At 44.9% G+C, this 19,783-nt stretch overlaps 1 protein-coding gene across 3 annotated transcripts in view; it reads left to right on the top strand.

The window, feature by feature from the left end:
• Nucleotides 1-19,783, top strand: part of tncb (tenascin Cb) — a 65,248-nt gene that overhangs the window by 12,273 nt on the left and 33,192 nt on the right. For all 3 annotated transcript variants that reach the window (XM_029638267.2, XM_029638269.2, XM_029638270.2), the window contains exons 2-10: nt 956-1,539; nt 1,887-3,107; nt 4,356-4,619; nt 5,300-5,415; nt 7,364-7,517; nt 9,952-10,221; nt 11,003-11,188; nt 12,545-12,634; nt 12,990-13,253. In XM_029638267.2, coding sequence (XP_029494127.1) covers nt 1,053-1,539; nt 1,887-3,107; nt 4,356-4,619; nt 5,300-5,415; nt 7,364-7,517; nt 9,952-10,221; nt 11,003-11,188; nt 12,545-12,634; nt 12,990-13,253 — 3,052 coding nt within the window. In that variant the 5' untranslated portion in view covers nt 956-1,052. The remainder of the gene's footprint in view (nt 1-955; nt 1,540-1,886; nt 3,108-4,355; nt 4,620-5,299; nt 5,416-7,363; nt 7,518-9,951; nt 10,222-11,002; nt 11,189-12,544; nt 12,635-12,989; nt 13,254-19,783) is intronic.

Genomic DNA, 19,783 nt, shown 5'->3' on the forward strand with positions numbered 1-19,783 from the left:
TTAAAAGAAGCAACATGTCTCGGGAGCCTAGAGAAACAGCCCAGTAACTTTTGGTGTGGAAAGAATCATGTTACCAAATTGAACTGAATGTTCGTCTGGAGAGCATCCCAAATGGCACCCTATTCCCTTTACAGCCGCCCAGGGCTCTGATGAAAAGTAATGCACTATAAAGGGAATAGGGTGCCATTTGGGATGCAAGCCCTGAACACCCGGCCAACCCTGCGCGGTGTGCTGCAAGGCTAGCCGGAACCCTGCAGATGGTCTCCCCCTCACCGGTTTTAATCTGTCAGCTTGGGTTGTGGTCTGGGGCGTCGGGAAGGGGAGGGAGAAGGTTAGTTCCATTTTCCCCACATGCAGGTGTTGCCTGCTGTTCATGGCAGCCTGTCATGAGAAACCCGGACAGAGAATAAAATCCCGCAGCACTCAAGGTCACAACTCTCCACCCCTGCAGTAATTGCCCCTGCAGTGTTGGTCCTCAGAAAAAATGTCTGTCTCCTCCACTGTGAGCAGGGGGGTTGAGATGGGGCGCGGGCAGGCAAGGAGATAACTAGGCAGAAAGGCAGGGCAGACAGACAGGCAGGCAGCAACAGGATCATGTATTGGAGGAGGTATTCTGTTAAATGAGACTGTGGAATGTTAATTGCTTTTAGTAGGATACTTTGACATTTCACTGTATCCACATGATCTGAAGTGAATCAGGCTGTTGTGTGTTGGTCCCTGCCAGATCCATACTGGCTAGTAAGGGCAAACTAGAAATGTCAAGATGAACAATGAGTTTCATAACTTGAGAATTGAGAGTGGGTTGAGATTGTTCATTCAATATTTTATAAATAGATAAAGTAGCTACTGTTCTCCAATCTTTCTCCTATTATTTTCCCTACTCTCTCTTACATACAGTTTATCTGAACCTTCGGCTTCGATTCACACTAGGCTTTCTTTTTTTCTTTGATTCTAGGATACAAGGGCATCTTCGCCATCTCACAGATAGAACGACTCCATTCTCCTGACAGATCACAAGCTCTCCCAGCAGGACTTGACGGGACCTGGTCATCATGGTGATGAAAGGCCTACTCCTAGGCTGTGTGACCGTGACCGTGTTGCTCCAGCTCTCCAGCGCTGGCCTGGTCAAGAAGATCATCCGCCACCGCAGAGAGACCCTGAGAGACCCCTCTGAGAACATGACCCTGCCCCACCCTGACCAGCCAGTGGTCTTCAACCACATCTACAACATCAATGTCCCCTCCAGCTCCCTGTGTTCCGTAGACGTGGAGAGCCCCGGAGGAACCGAGATCAAGCCCAAAGGAAGTCCAGTCCAGTCGGACATGCAGACCACAGAGCACCTGGAGCACACGGTGGACGGGGAGAACCAGATCGTGTTCACCCACCGCATCAACATTCCCAAGCAGGCGTGCGGCTGTGACAACCCCATGCATGACATGAAGGACATCCTGAGCAGGTTGGAGATGCTGGAGTCTGAGCTGTCCAGCCTCAGAGAACAGTGTGGCAGTGGAACCAGCTGCTGTGGAGCTCAGATTATAGGTACAGTATAGCACAGTTGGTCTACAGACGCTCTAGGCCAGTGTTTCCCAATCTTGGTCCTGACACACCTGATTCAACGAAAGGTTTAATAATGAGTTGATTCATTGAATAACATATGTTAGTGCTATGACAAAAACAAAAGGACCAGGATGTGGAAACACTGCTCTCGGGGCAGTTAGTTGTAGTTTCGATTTAGATAACATTTTTAGATTGGTCTTAATTCTTCTAAAGATCAATAACCCCTATTCAGACTTGTCTTTGTCTTTTTGCATAATATTTGTGGTAGAACTTCTACTATTATAATCACCTAAATTGAATTTTGTGTTGCTCCCTCCATGTTTCCTCAGGTGAGGTGGCCACCAAGCCTTACTGCAACGGCCGTGGTAACTTCAGCACTGAGACCTGCAGCTGTGTGTGTGAGCCCGGCTGGAAGGGACCCAACTGCACCGAGCCTGAGTGCCCCAACTTCTGCCAGGACCAGGGGCGCTGCATCGACGGCAAGTGTGTCTGCTTCGAGGGCTTCTATGGAGATGACTGCAGTATGGAGCTGTGTCAGATGGACTGTGGGGACAACGGGGAGTGCATCGACGCCATGTGTATCTGTGAGGAAGGCTTCACAGGGAACGACTGCTCCCAGACCAACTGCCTGAACAACTGCCTGGGGCGTGGCCGCTGCGTGGACGATGAGTGTGTGTGTGACGAGCCGTGGACGGGCTACGACTGCTCCGAGCTCATCTGTCCCAACGACTGCTACGACCGCGGCCGCTGCGTCAACGGAACCTGCTTCTGCGAAGAGGGCTTTACAGGAGTGGACTGTGGGGAGCCTATCTGCCCCAGCAACTGTAACAACCGCGGGGTGTGCGTCAACGGCCAGTGTGTGTGTCACTCCGGCTACAGCGGGGAAGACTGCTCCAAGCTCACCTGCCCCAACGATTGTACTGAGAGAGGCCACTGTTTCAACGGGAGGTGCATCTGCGACCCAGGCTTCGAGGGAGTGGACTGTTCCATTTTGTCCTGCCCAGACAACTGCAGCAACAGAGGCCAGTGTGTCAATGGAGAGTGTGTCTGCAATGCAGGATTTGAGGGCGAGGACTGTTCTGAAATCTCCTGCCCTATGAAGTGTCTGAACCAAGGGAGCTGTGTGAACGGAGAGTGTGTGTGCAGTAAAGGCTTTGCGGGGGATGACTGCAGCATCAAGACCTGCCCCAAAGACTGCCTGGGACACGGCGAGTGTGTTGATGGCAAGTGTGTGTGCTTTGTGGGCTTCACAGGCAAAGAATGCAGTGAGCTGACTTGTCCCAACAACTGTCTGAACCGTGGCCACTGTGTCAATGGCCAGTGTGTGTGCAACCAGGGCTTTGCTGGGGAGGACTGCAATGAGAAGACGTGTCCCAATAACTGCCTGGAGAGGGGTTACTGCGTGGACGGGAAGTGTGTGTGCTTCGAGGGATTCCAGGGCCTGGACTGTTCTCTGCTGACCTGTCCAGGAGACTGCGAGGACCAGGGGAAATGTATGAACGGAGTGTGTCTGTGTAACGAAGGCTTCATCGGAGAAGACTGCTCTGAGGGTAAGAGACACAGGCTTGCGTCCCAAATGGCACCCTATTCCCCTTATAGTGCACTATGTTCAGGGATGTAAAAAACTTAAGCAAAAATACTTGAAAGTACTACTTAAGTTGTTTTTGGGGTATCTGTACTTTACTATTTATATTTTTGAAAACTTTTACTCCACAACATTACTCCATACATTTTCCCTGACACCCAAAAGTACCTGTTACATTTTGAATGCTTAACAGGACAGGAAAATTGTCAAATTCACACACTTATCAAGAGAACATCCATGGTCATCACTACTGCCTCTGATTTGGCGGACTCACTAAACACAAATGCTTAATTTGTAAATGATGTCTGAGTGTTGGAGTGTGCCCAACTATCTGTAAAAAAAATAAAAATAAAAATTGTGCCGTCTGGTTTGCCATACATAAGGAATATGAAATGATTTATACTTTCACTTTTACTTTTGATACTTAAGTATATTTTTGAAATGACATTTACTTTTGATACTTAAGTATATTTAAAATCAAATACCTTTAGACTTTTACTCAAGTAGTATTTTACTTGGTGACTTTCACTTTTATTTGAGTCATTTTCTGTTAAGGTATCTTTACTTTTACTCAAGTATGACAATTGGATACTTTTTCCACCACTGACTATATTTGACTAGGGCCAATACGGCTCTGGTAAATAGTAGTGCACTATATAGGAGAAAGAGAGATCCTTTGGTTGATGAGAGTATTGTTTGATGTGATGTCATTTGTTTATGTTGGCTGATATTTTTAAGGAACATTTCCACATGATGACATTCATTGGAATGCTAATGTGTCTGGCCTCACAGCATTGTTCTATATTGCTTTAAATTAATAATATTGCAGTTTAATGTGGTTGTCGAATGATGACATATGGGTTGAAGTTTTCCACTGGCTTCAACATGGAGAATTGATGATTTGGTTGAAGTTAGGTCATTAGTCGCCGCAAAATAACTCAGATCAGAGAAAAATGTCAAATTATACTGTTGAAGCCCCCCCCCCCCCATTGAACTGTAGTTGTGTTGCTGTAATTTTCATACAAAAAATATTCACTTAGCCTATCTTGACATTTGAATTTCCTTGCTTCCATGATATATACAAGCTTCCATGATATATACAAGCTTCCATGATATATACAAGCTTCCATGATATAAACAACAAAAAACAATGATCACTTGTAAAAAAAGATGAATATGTCCCCCAACATGTTGTTGTTTTGTGTCTCTCCAGTGTCTCCACCCAAGGACCTGACAGTGCTAGAGGTCACTCCGGAGACAGTGGACCTCTCCTGGGTTAACGAGATGCAGGTGTCAGAGTACCTGGTCACCTATGTGCCAACCGGCCTTGGGGGCCTGGAGCTGGACATGCGTGTGCCTGGGGACAAGAAGACTGCCACCATCAGTGAGCTGGAGCCTGGTGTGGAGTACCTGATCAGTGTCTTCGCTGTTCTCAACAACAAGAGGAGTGTCCCTGTCAGTGCCAGGGTGGCAACACGTAAGTCAGGAGGAGCGTAACTTTGACCCAGGATGCTGACCTTGGGTCAGTTTAGCATTTTCCCCACTAATGGTTATGGTTAGGATTTGGGTAGGGGAAGCCGTTCCTAGATCTGTACCTAGGGTAAAATTCACCCCGGAGCCATCAGGCACCTCTGCGGTGCCCACTTTCGGACATTCTCTGTCTCAGCAGGCACTCCTGATAAGGCTGACTAAAGTCTGACTGAGACTGTCCTAATATGGACACTGTACAACCTTAACCGTTGATGCCTGACTGCTATGGGTAATGCAACAAATGCCATTCATTAAGGGCAGTCAATAAAAATCCAATGTAACTTTTAATATCAACAAATTGATTACAGGGCTAATGCGAAAATCTGTTGCCAATGTAATTTCATTCAATCACTCATTTGTACCTGGGATGGTGCAGTTTTTCAATGTTGCCCTTGATCTACCCGTCATTGGAACCAGCTGGCCGTGAGTCCATGTCTGGGTCTCAATGGCACCCTATTCCTTGTAGTGGACTACCTTGACCAGAGCCCATAGGGCTGGCTCTGGTCTAATCAGTGTACTGTATAGGGAATAGGGTGCCATTTGAGATGTAACCATGTGCTGGGTGTCCTGAGGGTTAAGTAAACAGAACATCAAATATGGTCTTATTTGTCCGTCTCATCCCCTTAGATCTTCCTGCGCCTGAGGGTCTCAAGTTCACATCAGTGAGGGAGACTGCAGTGGAGGTTCAGTGGGACCCTTTGGACATCCCCTTTGATGGCTGGAACCTCATCTTCAGAAACACTGTGAGTTAGCAACAGTAGACCCCTCATCTTCAGAAACACTGTGAGTTAGCAACAGTAGACCCCTCATCTTCAGAAACACTGTGAGTTAGCAACAGTAGATCCCTCATCTTCAGAAACACTGTGAGTTAGCAACAGTAGACCCCTCATCTTCAGAAACACTGGATCCCTCATCTTCAGAAACACTGTGAATTAGCAACAGTAGACCCTCATCTTCAGAAACACTGTGAATTAGCAACAGTGGATCCCTCATCTTCAGAAACACTGTGAATTAGCAACAGTAGACCCCGCATCTTCAGAAACACTGTGAATTAGCAACAGTAGATCCCTCATCTTCAGAAACACTGAATTAGCAACAGTGGATCTCTCATCTTCAGAAACACTGTGAATTAGCAACAGTAGATCCCTCATCTTCAGAAACACTGTGAATTAGCAACAGTAGATCCCTCATCTTCAGAAACACTGTGATTTAGCAACAGTAGATCCCTCATCTTCAGAAACACTGTGATTTAGCAACAGTAGATCCCTCATCTTCAGAAACACTGTGAATTAGCAACAGTAGATCCCTCATCTTCAGAAACACTGTGAATTAGCAACAGTAGATCCCTCATCTTTAGAAACACTGTGAATTAGCAACAGTAGATCCCTCATCTTCAGAAACACTGTGAATTAGCAACAGTAGATCCCTCATCTTCAGAAACACTGTGATTTAGCAACAGTAGATCCCTCATCTTCAGAAACACTGTGAATTAGCAACAGTAGATCCCTCATCTTCAGAAACACTGTGAATTAGCAACAGTAGATCCCTCATCTTCAGAAACACTGTGAATTAGCAACAGTAGATCCCTCATCTTCAGAAACACTGTGAATTAGCAACAGTAGATCCCTCATCTTCAGAAACACTGTGATTTAGCAACAGTAGATCCCTCATCTTTAGAAACACTGTGAATTAGCAACAGTAGATCCCTCATCTTCAGAAACACTGTGAATTAGCAACAGTAGATCCCTCATCTTCAGAAACACTGTGAATTAGCAACAGTAGATCCCTCATCTTCAGAAACACTGTGAGTGGGCAGCACGCCCCTCTCCTGTCCCTATTCCACAAGGAGGAGGTTGAGATCTTCAGAAGCCCACAGCCTATCATTATCCCCGTTTCCCTGTGGAAGAAACCATATACGCCCCATAACAGGACAGACACCCACTTCAAGCTTCAGTAATTGCCCTAGCTATGTGCCTGCGTCCCAAATGGCACATAATTCTCTATATAGTGCACTACTTTTGACCAGAGCCCTATAGGTCTATGGGTCCTGGTCAAAAGTAGTGCACCATATTGGGAATAGGGTGTAGGGTGCCATTTGAGAGGGAGATTATGTGAAACAGGGTTAGTATTTCATGGAAAATAGTTTAGCCGAGACAGTATCCAAAGACTGTTTTCTTTAAGTCTCTAAGTTGAAATGTGACTGAATGTTCTGCGAGGCTTCCATTGACAGCTCTAATGGCCATGTACTGCAGCCATGAGGCACAGAATGATTATTGTTTCTAAAAGCTTTTTTTCTTTTCAAGAGCCTATGAGAAATAGTCATAGGACATGAAAGCCACAGTTAATTACATTCAGTTCCCCCCACACACCCTACTATAGTTCCACCATCACAGACTGGACCCCTGAGTATGATGTGGCTGACCTATTCCCACACCAAGGGATTGTCCCAAATGGCTCCCTACTCTCTATATAGTGCACTACTTTTGACCTGAGCCCAATTGGCAGTGGTCAAAAGTAGTGCACTGTAAAGTGAATAGGGTTTGGGAAGCTGCTCAAGCCTAAGCTTGCCTTTGAGGTGGGTAATGATAGATACACTAGATAGATAGGTACTTAATTAATCCCCAAGGGGAACTGTGCCATTATGAAACATGCCATATCATTTTAATGATTGGTGTTGTTTGGTGTCGGCAGAAAGAGGAGAACGGGGAGATTCTGAACTCCCTGGGCAGCCCTGACACCATGTTCGAGCAGTCTGGGCTGGGACCTGGTCAGGAGTACGAGGTCAAACTGGAGGTGGTGAAGAACAACACCAGCGGACCCCCGGCACGCAAGAACGTTTTCACAAGTGAGTGTATATCCATTTGTTTACAGGACAACAATTTACTCCTCCAGGCAAATAACTTGTACCTGAAAATAACTTGTACCTGAAAAATGTACCTGAATGTTGAGCCTGAATAGATGGTAGCTTATTGGACGACCCCCCCCCAAGTATATCCACTTGGTCGCACTGTGATACCCAAGGTTTACAGAATCATATATACAGTAGGCCTTTGATTTAATGCCTCAAGGCTTGAATGTCTTATCTCTGAAGAAGCTTTGAATTAAATGTTCAGAATTTGATTTTTTTTCATGCCTGCCAATGCAGGTAAATAACTAATTGAAAATATGGAGAGCTTCACACAGGGACCTGCCAGCATCAAGTCTACTGTAATCCTTGTATTCATGACATATTTGCATGGGAATAAGCCATAAACCCCCCTTACGCCATTCTGACCTCCTGCATACATTTTTAAATATGATTTCCATCAATACAGACAGACTCAGAAGCAGCTTTCAGCTGTCAAAGTTACACACAGAAACACATTGTCACATTGATCCAATAGATTTCTTGAATATCCCCTCTCCTGCAGCTCTGAGATTCTGTCCTAAATGCCACCTTATTTCCTATGTAGTGCGCTACTTTTGACCAGGGTCCTATGGGACTAGTAGTGTACTATGTAGGCGACAGGGTACAATTTAGGAGGATGCAGTCGGACAGTCGGTCCAAGGCATCCTGAAGTTCCAACGTTGAGTGATTAGCTCATTACTTTTCATATCATCGTCTTGATTTACCAGAGGCAGTAAAAAGCCATCACTACCCCCTTGGAAGGTTTAACAGTTATGAGGAAATAATATCTCCATCAGGGTGCTGCTATCAAGGCTAATGGCTTGTATCAGTGAGAAGTACTTTGGGTTTTGGATCAATAGAACTACAGGTTTTGGGGTTGAAACTATACTCCAACTGCCAGCTTGGTTCCCACCAACCCTCTCACCAGCCAAGCTATTTTTAGGTGGCTCACCACCAACACATTCAAGACTAGTAGTCTTCGGGAATGGTGTTTTATTATATATATATATATATTATTTTTTAAAGATTTGTGGAACATTTCAGCACTGAAATGGGATCTGAACAGAGTGTGAGCTTTTAACGCTGCCCCAGAGAGTTCTGTAACAACCAATCAGAATAAGGCAATTTCAATATGCTTAAGAAAATGTTTCACAAGGTTCTCTACTAACCTTTATGGCCTCACTTCCATCCCAAAGCAAGGTCAGGCTCTCTCTGCTTATTTATGGTTTGAAAACAGCCCCCAATTTGCCAGAGTAAACGGAGCAAGGCAAGGAGAAGCCATTAGCTACCTGACGTTCTCCTCTTATAGACCTCCTCTTTAGGATCGGATGGGTAGTTTATAAGTTAACGCATTGACTGTCACTACTATAGGACTAGTATTTACAACATGTATGAAGTCTATGGAGCTGTTGAACAATGGAACCTGAACACACACACACACACACACACACACACACACACACACACACACACACACACACACACACACACACACACACACACACACACACACACACAGCAGCACAGGGATGGGGTTTCCTATATCTCCATGTCACTCAGGGCTTCTTTATGTCTGCCATTAACACACATTGACATACTGTAGTGGGATTTGCATTCTGGGGGTCTAATTGCATGGAGTGATCCCGTCCCCCCCTCACTCTCCCCCTCCCCCCATGGTGTGTATGTGTGTGGGATGGAGGCACCACTTAGGAGACAATCACAACCCTGGAGCCGCACACATGCACGCACACACACGGGCACAAGCACACAGCCAGTCTCATTGGGGGTTAAATCTGTGTTAAGCTCCAATGCAGGTTCCATGTCTTATCTCCCTTTTGCAGAAGGTTTGACTTTCCTGAAGTTGCTGAATGTGACAAATCAATTCCATCACACTGTAGGGAAAGTGCCTTTCATGCTCCAGGTTTTGATGTGTACTTACATGAACAACTGCATGCATGGATGCATACTAGAAATTGCAGTGTTTTCAAACTATTATTGGTAGTACATGCTCTCACTATTCATATTCAACCCTGTAGCAAAGGTTCTGATGAGAGCTCACACTCTCTAACCTGGATTCCAAGTCTCTCTGCCCAATCCTTGGCGTCTTACCTGGGCACCTGCACCCAGTACCACTTCCTCCCTTGCCCAGTTTATTCCTAAATAGGCAACCTGCCTTAATTTAACAACCAAACCCCCTTCTCTGGCCTACGAACCTTATGAATGCTTCCTAAATGCTTATTAAATGGGATTCGACCCAAATAGCACCCTATTCCCTATATAGTGGACTACTTTTGACCAGGTACCATAGTGCTCTAGTCAAAAGTAGTGCTCTATATAGGGAATAGCACCCTGTATTCACCCCACCCCCTTTTCTGGCCTCCTCTCTCTGCAGAGATCGATTCGCCCAGAGAGGTGGATGTGCGTGACGTAACGGACACCACAGCGCTGGTGACCTGGTTTCTGCCGGTGGCTGTGGTGGACGGGGTGAGCGTGACCTACGGGCCCAACGACAACCCCTCAGACAGGAACACAGTGGAGCTGTCCTCCAGCGACACACAGTACCACCTGGGCAGCCTGAACCCTGACACAGAGTATGAGGTGTCTCTCATGGCCAAGAGGGGAGAGATGACTAGTGTGCCTGTGTCTGAGAACTTCCTAACAGGTAAGACACGAGCAATGTCCCAATTTGCACCCTATTCCCTTTACAGTGCACTACTTTTTCATCAAGGCCCATTATTGCTCTGGTCAAAAGTATTGCACTATATAGCAGGGTTGGGGTCAATTCCAATTTAATTTGAAATTCCAATTCCATTTTTGATTTCACTCATGAAGTGGAGAATGTACATTGAATTCAATTTGAATTTCAACAATCGTCAATTTACACAATTGGAATTGAATTGTAATTAGACTGTTTGAATTAGAATTGTAAAAACATTTAATCTTTGTAATTTAATTTAATTGTTATTTGTATATGTCCCAGTTAATATAATTAATGCAGTATCAAAAGTTGACTACATGATTTGTTTAAGTCATTTCAACTTGTATTTCTATATTTCCAGTACAGCTAGGCTGTCTGAACAGATCAGCCTGAAAGCCTGAGGGAATTCATTTGAATTTGTAGAAGTTCTGGGGATAATATTGAATCGGGGAATGATTTATTGGAATGACCTAACATTGGAATTGAAAGGAATTGAATTATCTCAGAATGCAAATAATTGAATTAAATGGAATTTACAGGGATGGAATAGAATTAGAATTTAATTTGTGGAATTGACCCCAATCCTGCTATATAGGGAATGTTTGGTTCCAGGTTCCATTTGGGATATGCAGCCAAGGAACCTGGAACAAGCATTTCATACAGCACTAGGGATGCAAAATTCTGTTAAAAAAAAAAGTGGTGGTCTGTTCCCACTCCGACTGATCTGTGACTGGATGTGTTCCAGACCTGGATGCTCCGCAGGATCTGCAGGCGGTAGAGCTGACTGACGAGAGCATCACTCTGGAGTGGAAGAACAGCCTGGCTAAAGTAGACAACTACCGCATCAAATACGGCCCCCTCTCTGGAGGAGACCACGGGGAGCTGCTGTTCCCTACAGGACCCATGGACACCACCCAGGCCAAGATCAGTGGTAAGTGATCTCATTTGAATATCTGTAAAACCCTGGCGAAGGCAGAGGGCTCAAATGCGTTAGTTATATCAATAAAGATTTTATTTTGATCTACTTCAACTGCCCTCCAAGAGTTTCTCTTCCAGACAACTTCCTCTTCACTTCAGTTAGCTCCTCAGTTCAATCGGCTTTGTTGGAGAGCGAGGTTGTGGCGGTGTTCCTTTCCCTTTGGTAAGCCAGTACCCCTCCCACTAGTCCAGAGTTACAGGATGCTGTGGTGGTGCTAGTCTCGTTTCCCACTCTACAGGAAGTGAGGAAGTGAACTGTGCTTCTGGTACAGTTTCAGTTTTTATTAGAAAACAGCTAAAAGGAGAGTGCATTTGGGCTTTAAATTGAAACAAGCAACAGTGTTATTCCATGTGAGCTCCATCCTGGTCAAACAAGAAAAGCAGGGAGGGCCTTTTTTCATCCACCTGCATCGGCTCCCAGAATGCACCATGCTTTGAGGTGGGCGGACGGACGTGTTTTTCTAAACCATGTGCCACTGCATTGAAGGATTAGGCTTCCTACCTGAGAAAAAAAGAAAAAAAGATTGCAAACCAGTAATTGTGTCTTTGTCTGAGGCCCATTCTTTGTCCTTGGGAGGCCCATCCCCTGTATATAAGGCAGTGTGTGCATTCCAAATGGCATTCCATCATCTACATAGTGTTTTACTCCCTACATAGTGCACTACTCAAAAAAAAGTGCACTCTGTAGGGAATAGGGTGCCATTTTGGGACACACCCAGTGTTTCTATTTAGCTGACTGACGTCCCCCTCCGCTCCTCTCTGATCCTCACACACCTCAGCACTTTTTTCACACAGTTATTATCTGTAATTGCCTTCACGCTTGTGATTTTATTGATAATGAGTTTCCTCTGCATTAGGTGTAATTTCATGCTGCAAGACTCCTGGTGCTTGGCTGCCTAGTGACCTCTGTGGGAGTTAATAAAGGAAATAAGGGCAGTTGGACTGAGGGCTGTTAATTGCACCGCACACAGCGATCTCAAAAGCCTCTTATATCACAGCAAATGTTGTTTCTGGCCCATAGAGAGCCTCTTCTAGAGCCATCAGTGCAAATAGAGGTTCCAAATACAGGTTCCAGGATGAAGAGGCTGAAACCCAATTATGCTTGAATCTCTTTTAGGCAATTAAGACCTTGAAGTGCTTGAATCTTTTTCATTGTTGTCGAAGCTATTAGCTGTAAACAGCTGAGTGTTTTTCTATTACACTATTTTCATAGATCAAAACCTGATCATTGGTCAATACAACAAAAAGATGTTCCTCATACTCTGTTTGCACACATCTGGTACAATACGTGTTATTTGTCTGTGTGTAGGCCTGAGACCTGGGACAGAGTATGGGATGGGAGTGACTGCCGTGAAGAGCGAGCGCGAGAGCCTTCCTTCCACCACCAATGCCGTTACAGGTGAGATCTATTCACTTTTACTGTATTGTAAATAAATACATTGTGTTGTTTACTGTCATGGATAGTAGTAGGAATCTACTAATTATAATTCCCATTCAACTATTTACCTCCTACAATCCACAAATAGTTTTCTCCACTTGTCTTGCACTACAGTCAGACATCCTAGTCTTGTTAGCCTGAAATACTCCTTCTATATTTCCTATTCTATATTCTATATTCTCCTTCTATATCATGTATTCTATATTCTTTGTCTATTTCATATTCTTTGTTCTATATTATCCTTCTATGTTCTATATTCTCTTTCTATATTTCATATTATTTGTTCTATATTCTCCTTCTTTATTCTAATCTTCAGCATTGGATGCGCCTAAAAACCTTGAGGTGGAGTCTTCCACTGAGACTGAGTTGGTGCTGGTGTGGCAGAAGCCGGTGGCTAAGATCGACAAGTACAAGTTGCTATATGTGTCGGCCGACGGGTACAGGGCTGAGTTGACCCCCTTCTCCAATGACATCAAGTACACCCTGAGGAACCTGACGCCTGGCATGCTGTACACTATAACCCTGACCGCTGAGAGGGGACACAAGCAGAGTGGCACCGCAACCATCTCAGCAGCGACAGGTCAGTGAAGTCTCTAGCCTTGGTCCCATACATAGAGTTAGAATGAATAGAGCAGGTATCCCCATTCGGGTCAGTTATGCCATAATGGGAGGACTGGCGGCCATATTGAGTGTCCCCATATTCTATTTACAGTATAGGGTCCCATACTGCAGTAGCCACAGGTCAGTTTGGACAGAACCTCTCCAAACCTGGTCCCATACATATATTTTTATGGTCTCAGAATGTACAGTATGTATACGAGCCACAGGTCAGTGTAAACAGTACTGTAATTGTCAAGCCAAAACTTCAATTTAATTGACAATAACTGTCTTGACAATGACGAGTTGGCAAGAGCACAAGCTAATCTGGAACCAGGCTAACAGTACACCTCTCCTAGACTGGTTCCAGACTGTATGTACAGTGTCTGACCTAACTCTATCTTCATTGGCTAAAGCACAAACAGACTGGACGACTAGGCTACATCTCTTCACATGATGAGTTTTAGAAAATAATTATGTTCGGCTATACCTTAGCACTACCACTATTCATCTTCCAGTTATATTAACTATCAACAACCTCTTACTTTATCTTAAAAAGCTATAGGAGGGATTTACACTGTCCATCATCCATGTTGATGCTGTATAGTAGGGGTATGGAAGAAAGTTTTGTTTTTATTCTGTGAGAATGAGTTTGGGCTGTGTTTTGTGAGGTTTGGTGCTGTAGGGTTTTTTATTATATGGTTTTGTACTGCAGGCTTTCGTACTGTAGGACCCCAGCCCTTTTCTCATTAACCAAAGATTCAGTTTAGCTCTCGAGGCCTGCAGCCAAACCTAGGCAATGAATTGAATTCATTGTTACCACTTTTCTGTCTGTCTCTGTTTCCCCCCTCAAGCCTTTAATTTAACTGAATGTGGGTTTATTTGACTTATTTTACTGAAACTAAGGAAAGAAAAAGAAAAGATGATTGTGATTTTTTTGTTGTTGCTAGCCCCAGTGGTCAGGGTGCTTCCAAACCAAACATTTGAGAAGAAAGTCATGTTATGTAACAGGGTAGCCAGTAATATGGCTATGGGCAAAATTGAAAACGCTCGGATGGAAAACGCTGGGATGGTTCAAAATAACTTTATTTTGTTGAATCTGTGTCCCATGCTGCCAAGGTGCAGAATGGAGGCAGTGTGTGTGTGCTCCATACAAAGCTCATTCATGTGATAATTGTTAGAGTGAGCCCATTCCCCTGTGTTTTTTTGTGTGTGATTTGACTACGATGAACTGTGGGTCTATCAGATAAAAGGACACATGCGGGAGCCCCTGCAAAAACATTGTGTCTCCGAAATTAACACTCCTCTAATCCGCATACAGCATTCGTTCCTCCGACTGTTTTATCGTCTCCAGACGGGTAATGCAAACACTAAGCACGCTGCATGTTAGCAGGGATATAAAGGGATTGGACAAGGGGGGGGGGGGGGGTTGCCCCCCCAGGTCTGGGCCTTACTTGTACTTGTGTTTGACAATCATCAGGCATCGAAAGGATTACAAGAATCTGAGTTCAAGTGTTTGGAGACCCACTGGAGTCACTGAGCAAATAAAAAACACATACCTCTGGCGGGAAAACAACGCTCAGGAACAGCGGTTCTGAATTTTGAGGCTATTTCAAATGCTGAGCCAGTATTGTAATAAATGTCCTGGTAAATTGAAAGTACCAGATCCGTCCAGCAGTCATAAATGTACAGGAAGATCAGGAGACAATAAACCTGCAGTTTAACCATCATTTAGGCTAATCTGCAAATTCAGGGACTCACCGAGTTGTGGGGAGCCTTTGTGTAAACGGCAGACTCAGGCACAATGAGAGCGAACTGTTTGATTGATCATATCTTGAGCAATAGTCAAAGGAGCCAATAACCGGATTGGAATAATAGAATAAACACATCAGCATGTATTGGCTTTCGTGCCCTGCACACACCATACAGACTATGACGTATAACCCTAAAGTGTAAACAAAGCCTTATTAAAGCCTTATTAAGATTCTGCTGTACAGAACCCTCTCTATTCCGTTCACCCAGCTCAATGTAACATTGACAGGTTTAGGCCAGGGTTTCTTAAACTATGGTTTGGGACCCAAGGTGGGACCTGAGCATGTGAGCCAGTGGAGGCTCCTCAGAGGAGGAAGGGGAGGATCATCCTCCTCAGTGAATCCATTTAAAAAAAATTGTAAACAGATAAAACTATACAAAATATACAAAAACACATATAAATATATATATAAACTCAGCAAAAAAAGAAAGGACCTTCAGGAACTTCACAGATCTTCACTGTAAAGGCTTAAACACTGTTTCCCTTGCTTGTTCAATGAACCATAAACAATTAATGAACATGCACCTGTGGAACGGTCGTTAAGACACTAACAGCTTACAGACGGTAGGCAATTAAGGTCAAAGTTATGAAAACTTAGGACACTAAAGAGGCCTTTCTACGGACTCTGAAAAACACAAAAAGAACGATGCCCAGGGTCCCTGCTCATCTGTGTGAACATGCCTTAGGCATGTTGCAAGGAGGCATGAGGACTGCAGATGTGGCCAGGGCAATAAATTGCAATGACCGTACTGTGGGACGCCTAAGACAGCATTACAGGGAGACAGGACGAACAGCTGATCGACCTCACAGTGGCAGACCACGTGTAACAACACCTGCACAGGATCGGTACATCCGAACATCACACCTGCCGGACAGGTACAGGATGGCAACAACAACTGCCCGAGTTACACCAGGAACACACAATCCCTCCATCAAGTGCTCAGACTGTCCGCAATAGGCTGAGAGAGGCTGGACTGGGTGCTTGTAGGCCTATTGCAAGGCAGGTCCTCACCAGACATCACCGGCAACAACATTGCCTATGGACACAAACCCACCGTCGCTGGACCCGACAGGACCGGCAAAAAGTGATCTTCGCTGAAGAGCACTTCGCTCACCAGGGGTGATGGTCGGATTCGTGTTTATCGTCAAAGGAAAGAGAGTTACACTGAGGCCTGTACTCTGGAGCGGGATCGATTTGGAGGTGGAGGGTCTGTCATGGTTTGGGGCAGTGTGCCACAGCATCATCGGACTGAGCTTGTTGTCATTGCAGGCAATCTCAACGCTGTGCATTACAGGGAAGACATCCTCCTCCCTCATGTGGTAGCCTTCCTTCAGGACCATCCTGACATGACCCTCCAGCATGACAATGCCACCAGCCATACTGCTCGTTCTGAGCGTTATTTCCTGCAAGACAGGAATGTCAATGTTCTGCCATGGCCAGCGAAGAGCCCAGATCTCAATCCCATTGAGCACGTCTGGGACCTGTTGGATTGGAGGGTGGGGGCTAGGGCCATTCCCCCCAGAAATGTCTGGGAACTTGCAGGTGCCTTGGTGGAAGAGTGGGGTGACATCTCACAGCAAGAACAGGCAAATCTGGTACAGTCCACGAGGAGGAGTTGCACTGCAGTACTTAATGCAGCTGGTGGCCACACTAGATACTGACTGTTACTTTTGATTTTGACCCCCCCTTTGTTCAGGGACACACTATTCAATTTATGTTAGTCACATGTCTGTGGAACTTGTTCAGTTCATGTCTCAGTTGTTGAATCTTGTTATGTTCTAATATTTACACATGTTACGTTTGCTGAAAATGAACGCAGTTGACAGTGAGAGGACGTTTATTTTTTTGCTGAGTTTATATACACTACCGTTCAAAAGTTTGGGGTCACTTACAAATGTCCTTGTTTTTGAAAGAAAAGCATATTTTTTGTCCATTAAAATAACATCAAATTGATCAGAAATACAGTGTAGACATTGTCAATGTCGTAAATGACTATTGTAGCTGGAAACAACAGATTTTTTATGTAATATCTACTTAGGCGTACAGAGGCCCATTATCAGCAACCATCCCTCTTGTGTTCCAATGGCACGTTGTGTTAGCTAATCCAAGTTTATAATTTTAAAAGGCTAATTGATCATTAGAAAACCATTTTGCTGTTATGTTAGCACAGGTGAAAACTGTGGTGCTGATTAAAGAAGCAATAAAACTGTCCTTCTTTAGACTAGTTGAGTATCTGGAGCATCAGCATTTGTGGGTTCGATTACAGGCTCAAAATGGCCGGAAACAAATAACTTTCTTCTGAACCCTGTCAGTCTATTCTTTGTTCTGAGAAATGAAGGCTATTCCATGCGTGAAATTGCCAAGAAACTGAAGATCTTGTAAAACGCTGTGTACTACTCCCTTCACAGAATCAAATCAAATCAAATCAAATTTATTTATATAGCCCTTCGTACATCAGCTGATATCTCAAAGTGCTGTACAGAAACCCAGCCTAAAACCCCAAACAGCAAACAATGCAGGTGTAAAAGCACGGTGGCTAGGAAAAACTCCCTAGAAAGGCCAAAACCTAGGAAGAAACCTAGAGAGGAACCAGGCTATGTGGGGTGGCCAGTCCTCTTCTGGCTGTGCCGGGTAGAGATTATAACAGAACATGACCAAGATGTTCAAATGTTCATAAATGACCAGCATGGTCGAATAATAATAAGGCAGAACAGTTGAAACTGGAGCAGCAGCACAGTCAGGTGGACTGGGGACAGCAAGGAGTCATCATGTCAGGTAGTCCTACGGTCCTAGGGCTCAGGTCCTCCGAGAGAGAGAAAGAAAGAGAGAATTAGAGAGAGCATATGTGGGGTGGCCAGTCCTCTTCTGGCTGTGCCGGGTGGAGATTATAACAGAACGTGGCCAAGATGTTCAAATGTTCATAAATGACCAGCATGGTTAAATAATAGTAAGGCAGAACAGTTGAAACTGGAGCAGCAGCATGGCCAGGTGGACTGGGGACAGCAAGGAGTCATCATGTCAGGTAGTCCTGGGACATGGTCCTAGGGCCCAGGCCAGTTGAAACTGGAGCAGCAGCATGGCCAGGTGGACTGGGGACTTCATCATGTCAGGTAGTCCTGGGGCATGGTCCTAGGGCTCAGGTCCTCCGAGAGAGAGAAAGAAAGAGAGAAGGAGAGAATTAGAGAACGCACACTTAGATTCACACAGGACACCGAATAGGACAGGAGAAGTACTCCAGATATAACAAACTGACCCTAGCCCCCCGACACATAAACTAATGCAGCATAAATACTGGAGGCTGAGACAGGAGGGGTCAGGAGACACTGTGGCCCCATCCGAGGACACCCCGGACAGGGCCAAACAGGAAGGATATAACCCCACCCACTTTGCCAAAGCACAGCCCCCACACCACTAGAGGGATATCTTCAACCACCAACTTACCATCCTGAGACAAGGCCGAGTATAGCCCACAAAGATCTCCGCCACAGCTCAACCCAAGGGGGGGCGCCAACCCAGACAGGCCAACCACAACAGTGAATCAACCCACCCAGGTGACGCAACGGCATGAGAGAGCCCCAGTAAGCCAGTGACTCAGCCCCGTAACAGGGTAGAGGCAGAGAATCCCAGTGGAAAGAGGGGAATCGGCCAGGCAGAGACAGCAAGGGCGGTTCGTTGCTCCAGAGCCTTTCCGTTCACCTTCCCACTCCTGGGCCAGACTACACTCAATCATATGACCCACTGAAGAGATGAGTCTTCAGTAAAGACTTAAAGGTTGAGACCGAGTTTGCGTCTCTGACATGGGTAGGCAGACCGTTCCATAAAAATGGAGCTCTATAGGAGAAAGCCCTGCCTCCAGCTGTTTGCTTAGAAATTCTAGGGACAATTAGGAGGCCTGCGTCTTGTGACCGTAGCGTACGTGTAGGTATGTACGGCAGGACCAAATCAGAGAGATAGGTAGGAGCAAGCCCATGTAATGCTTTGTAGGTTAGCAGTAAAACCTTGAAATCAGCCCTTGCTTTGACAGGAAGCCAGTGTAGAGAGGCTAGCACTGGAGTAATATGATCAAATTTTTTGGTTCTAGTCAGGATTCTAGCAGCCGTATTCAGCACTAACAGAACAGGGCAAACTGTTTCTAACCAGATTAGAAAGAGGAGTGGGAGGCCCCGGTGCACAACTGAGCAAGAGGACAAGTACATTAGTGTCTAGTTTGAGAAACAGACGCCTCACAAGTCCTCTACTGGAATCTTCATTAAATAGTACCAGCAAAACACTCATCTCAATGTCAACAGTGAAGAGGCGACTCCGGGATGCTTTTCAGCATGAACTCACATTTTGTCCACCCAATGAAAGGATCAGATAATTAATCTAGTACTGAAAGCATAACATACAGCTAGATAGCACTGCAGTGTATAAAATTTGGTGAGTTGTTGATTCAAAGATAGATAGAGGCAATAGTCGAATAGTTTTTTTTGACCAAATTAATTTCTTCCAAAATGAAGGAGAGACAAGAGAAAAATAGAGAGAGAGTTCTTCATTTTTTTCACTTTCTATTTCACTTATTTAGCTAGCAAATGCAATTAGCCTACTGAAACACCCTGCTCAAACAGAGGAATTATATGTTAGCTAGCTGGCTATGACTTTCCAAGACAACACTGGATCTCTTCCAATTAAAGGTAAGCTTTTGGTTTACTAATATATT

Source organism: Oncorhynchus nerka, linkage group LG27 (assembly GCF_034236695.1).
Source record: "Oncorhynchus nerka isolate Pitt River linkage group LG27, Oner_Uvic_2.0, whole genome shotgun sequence".
Classification (NCBI taxonomy): Eukaryota; Metazoa; Chordata; class Actinopteri; order Salmoniformes; family Salmonidae; genus Oncorhynchus; species Oncorhynchus nerka.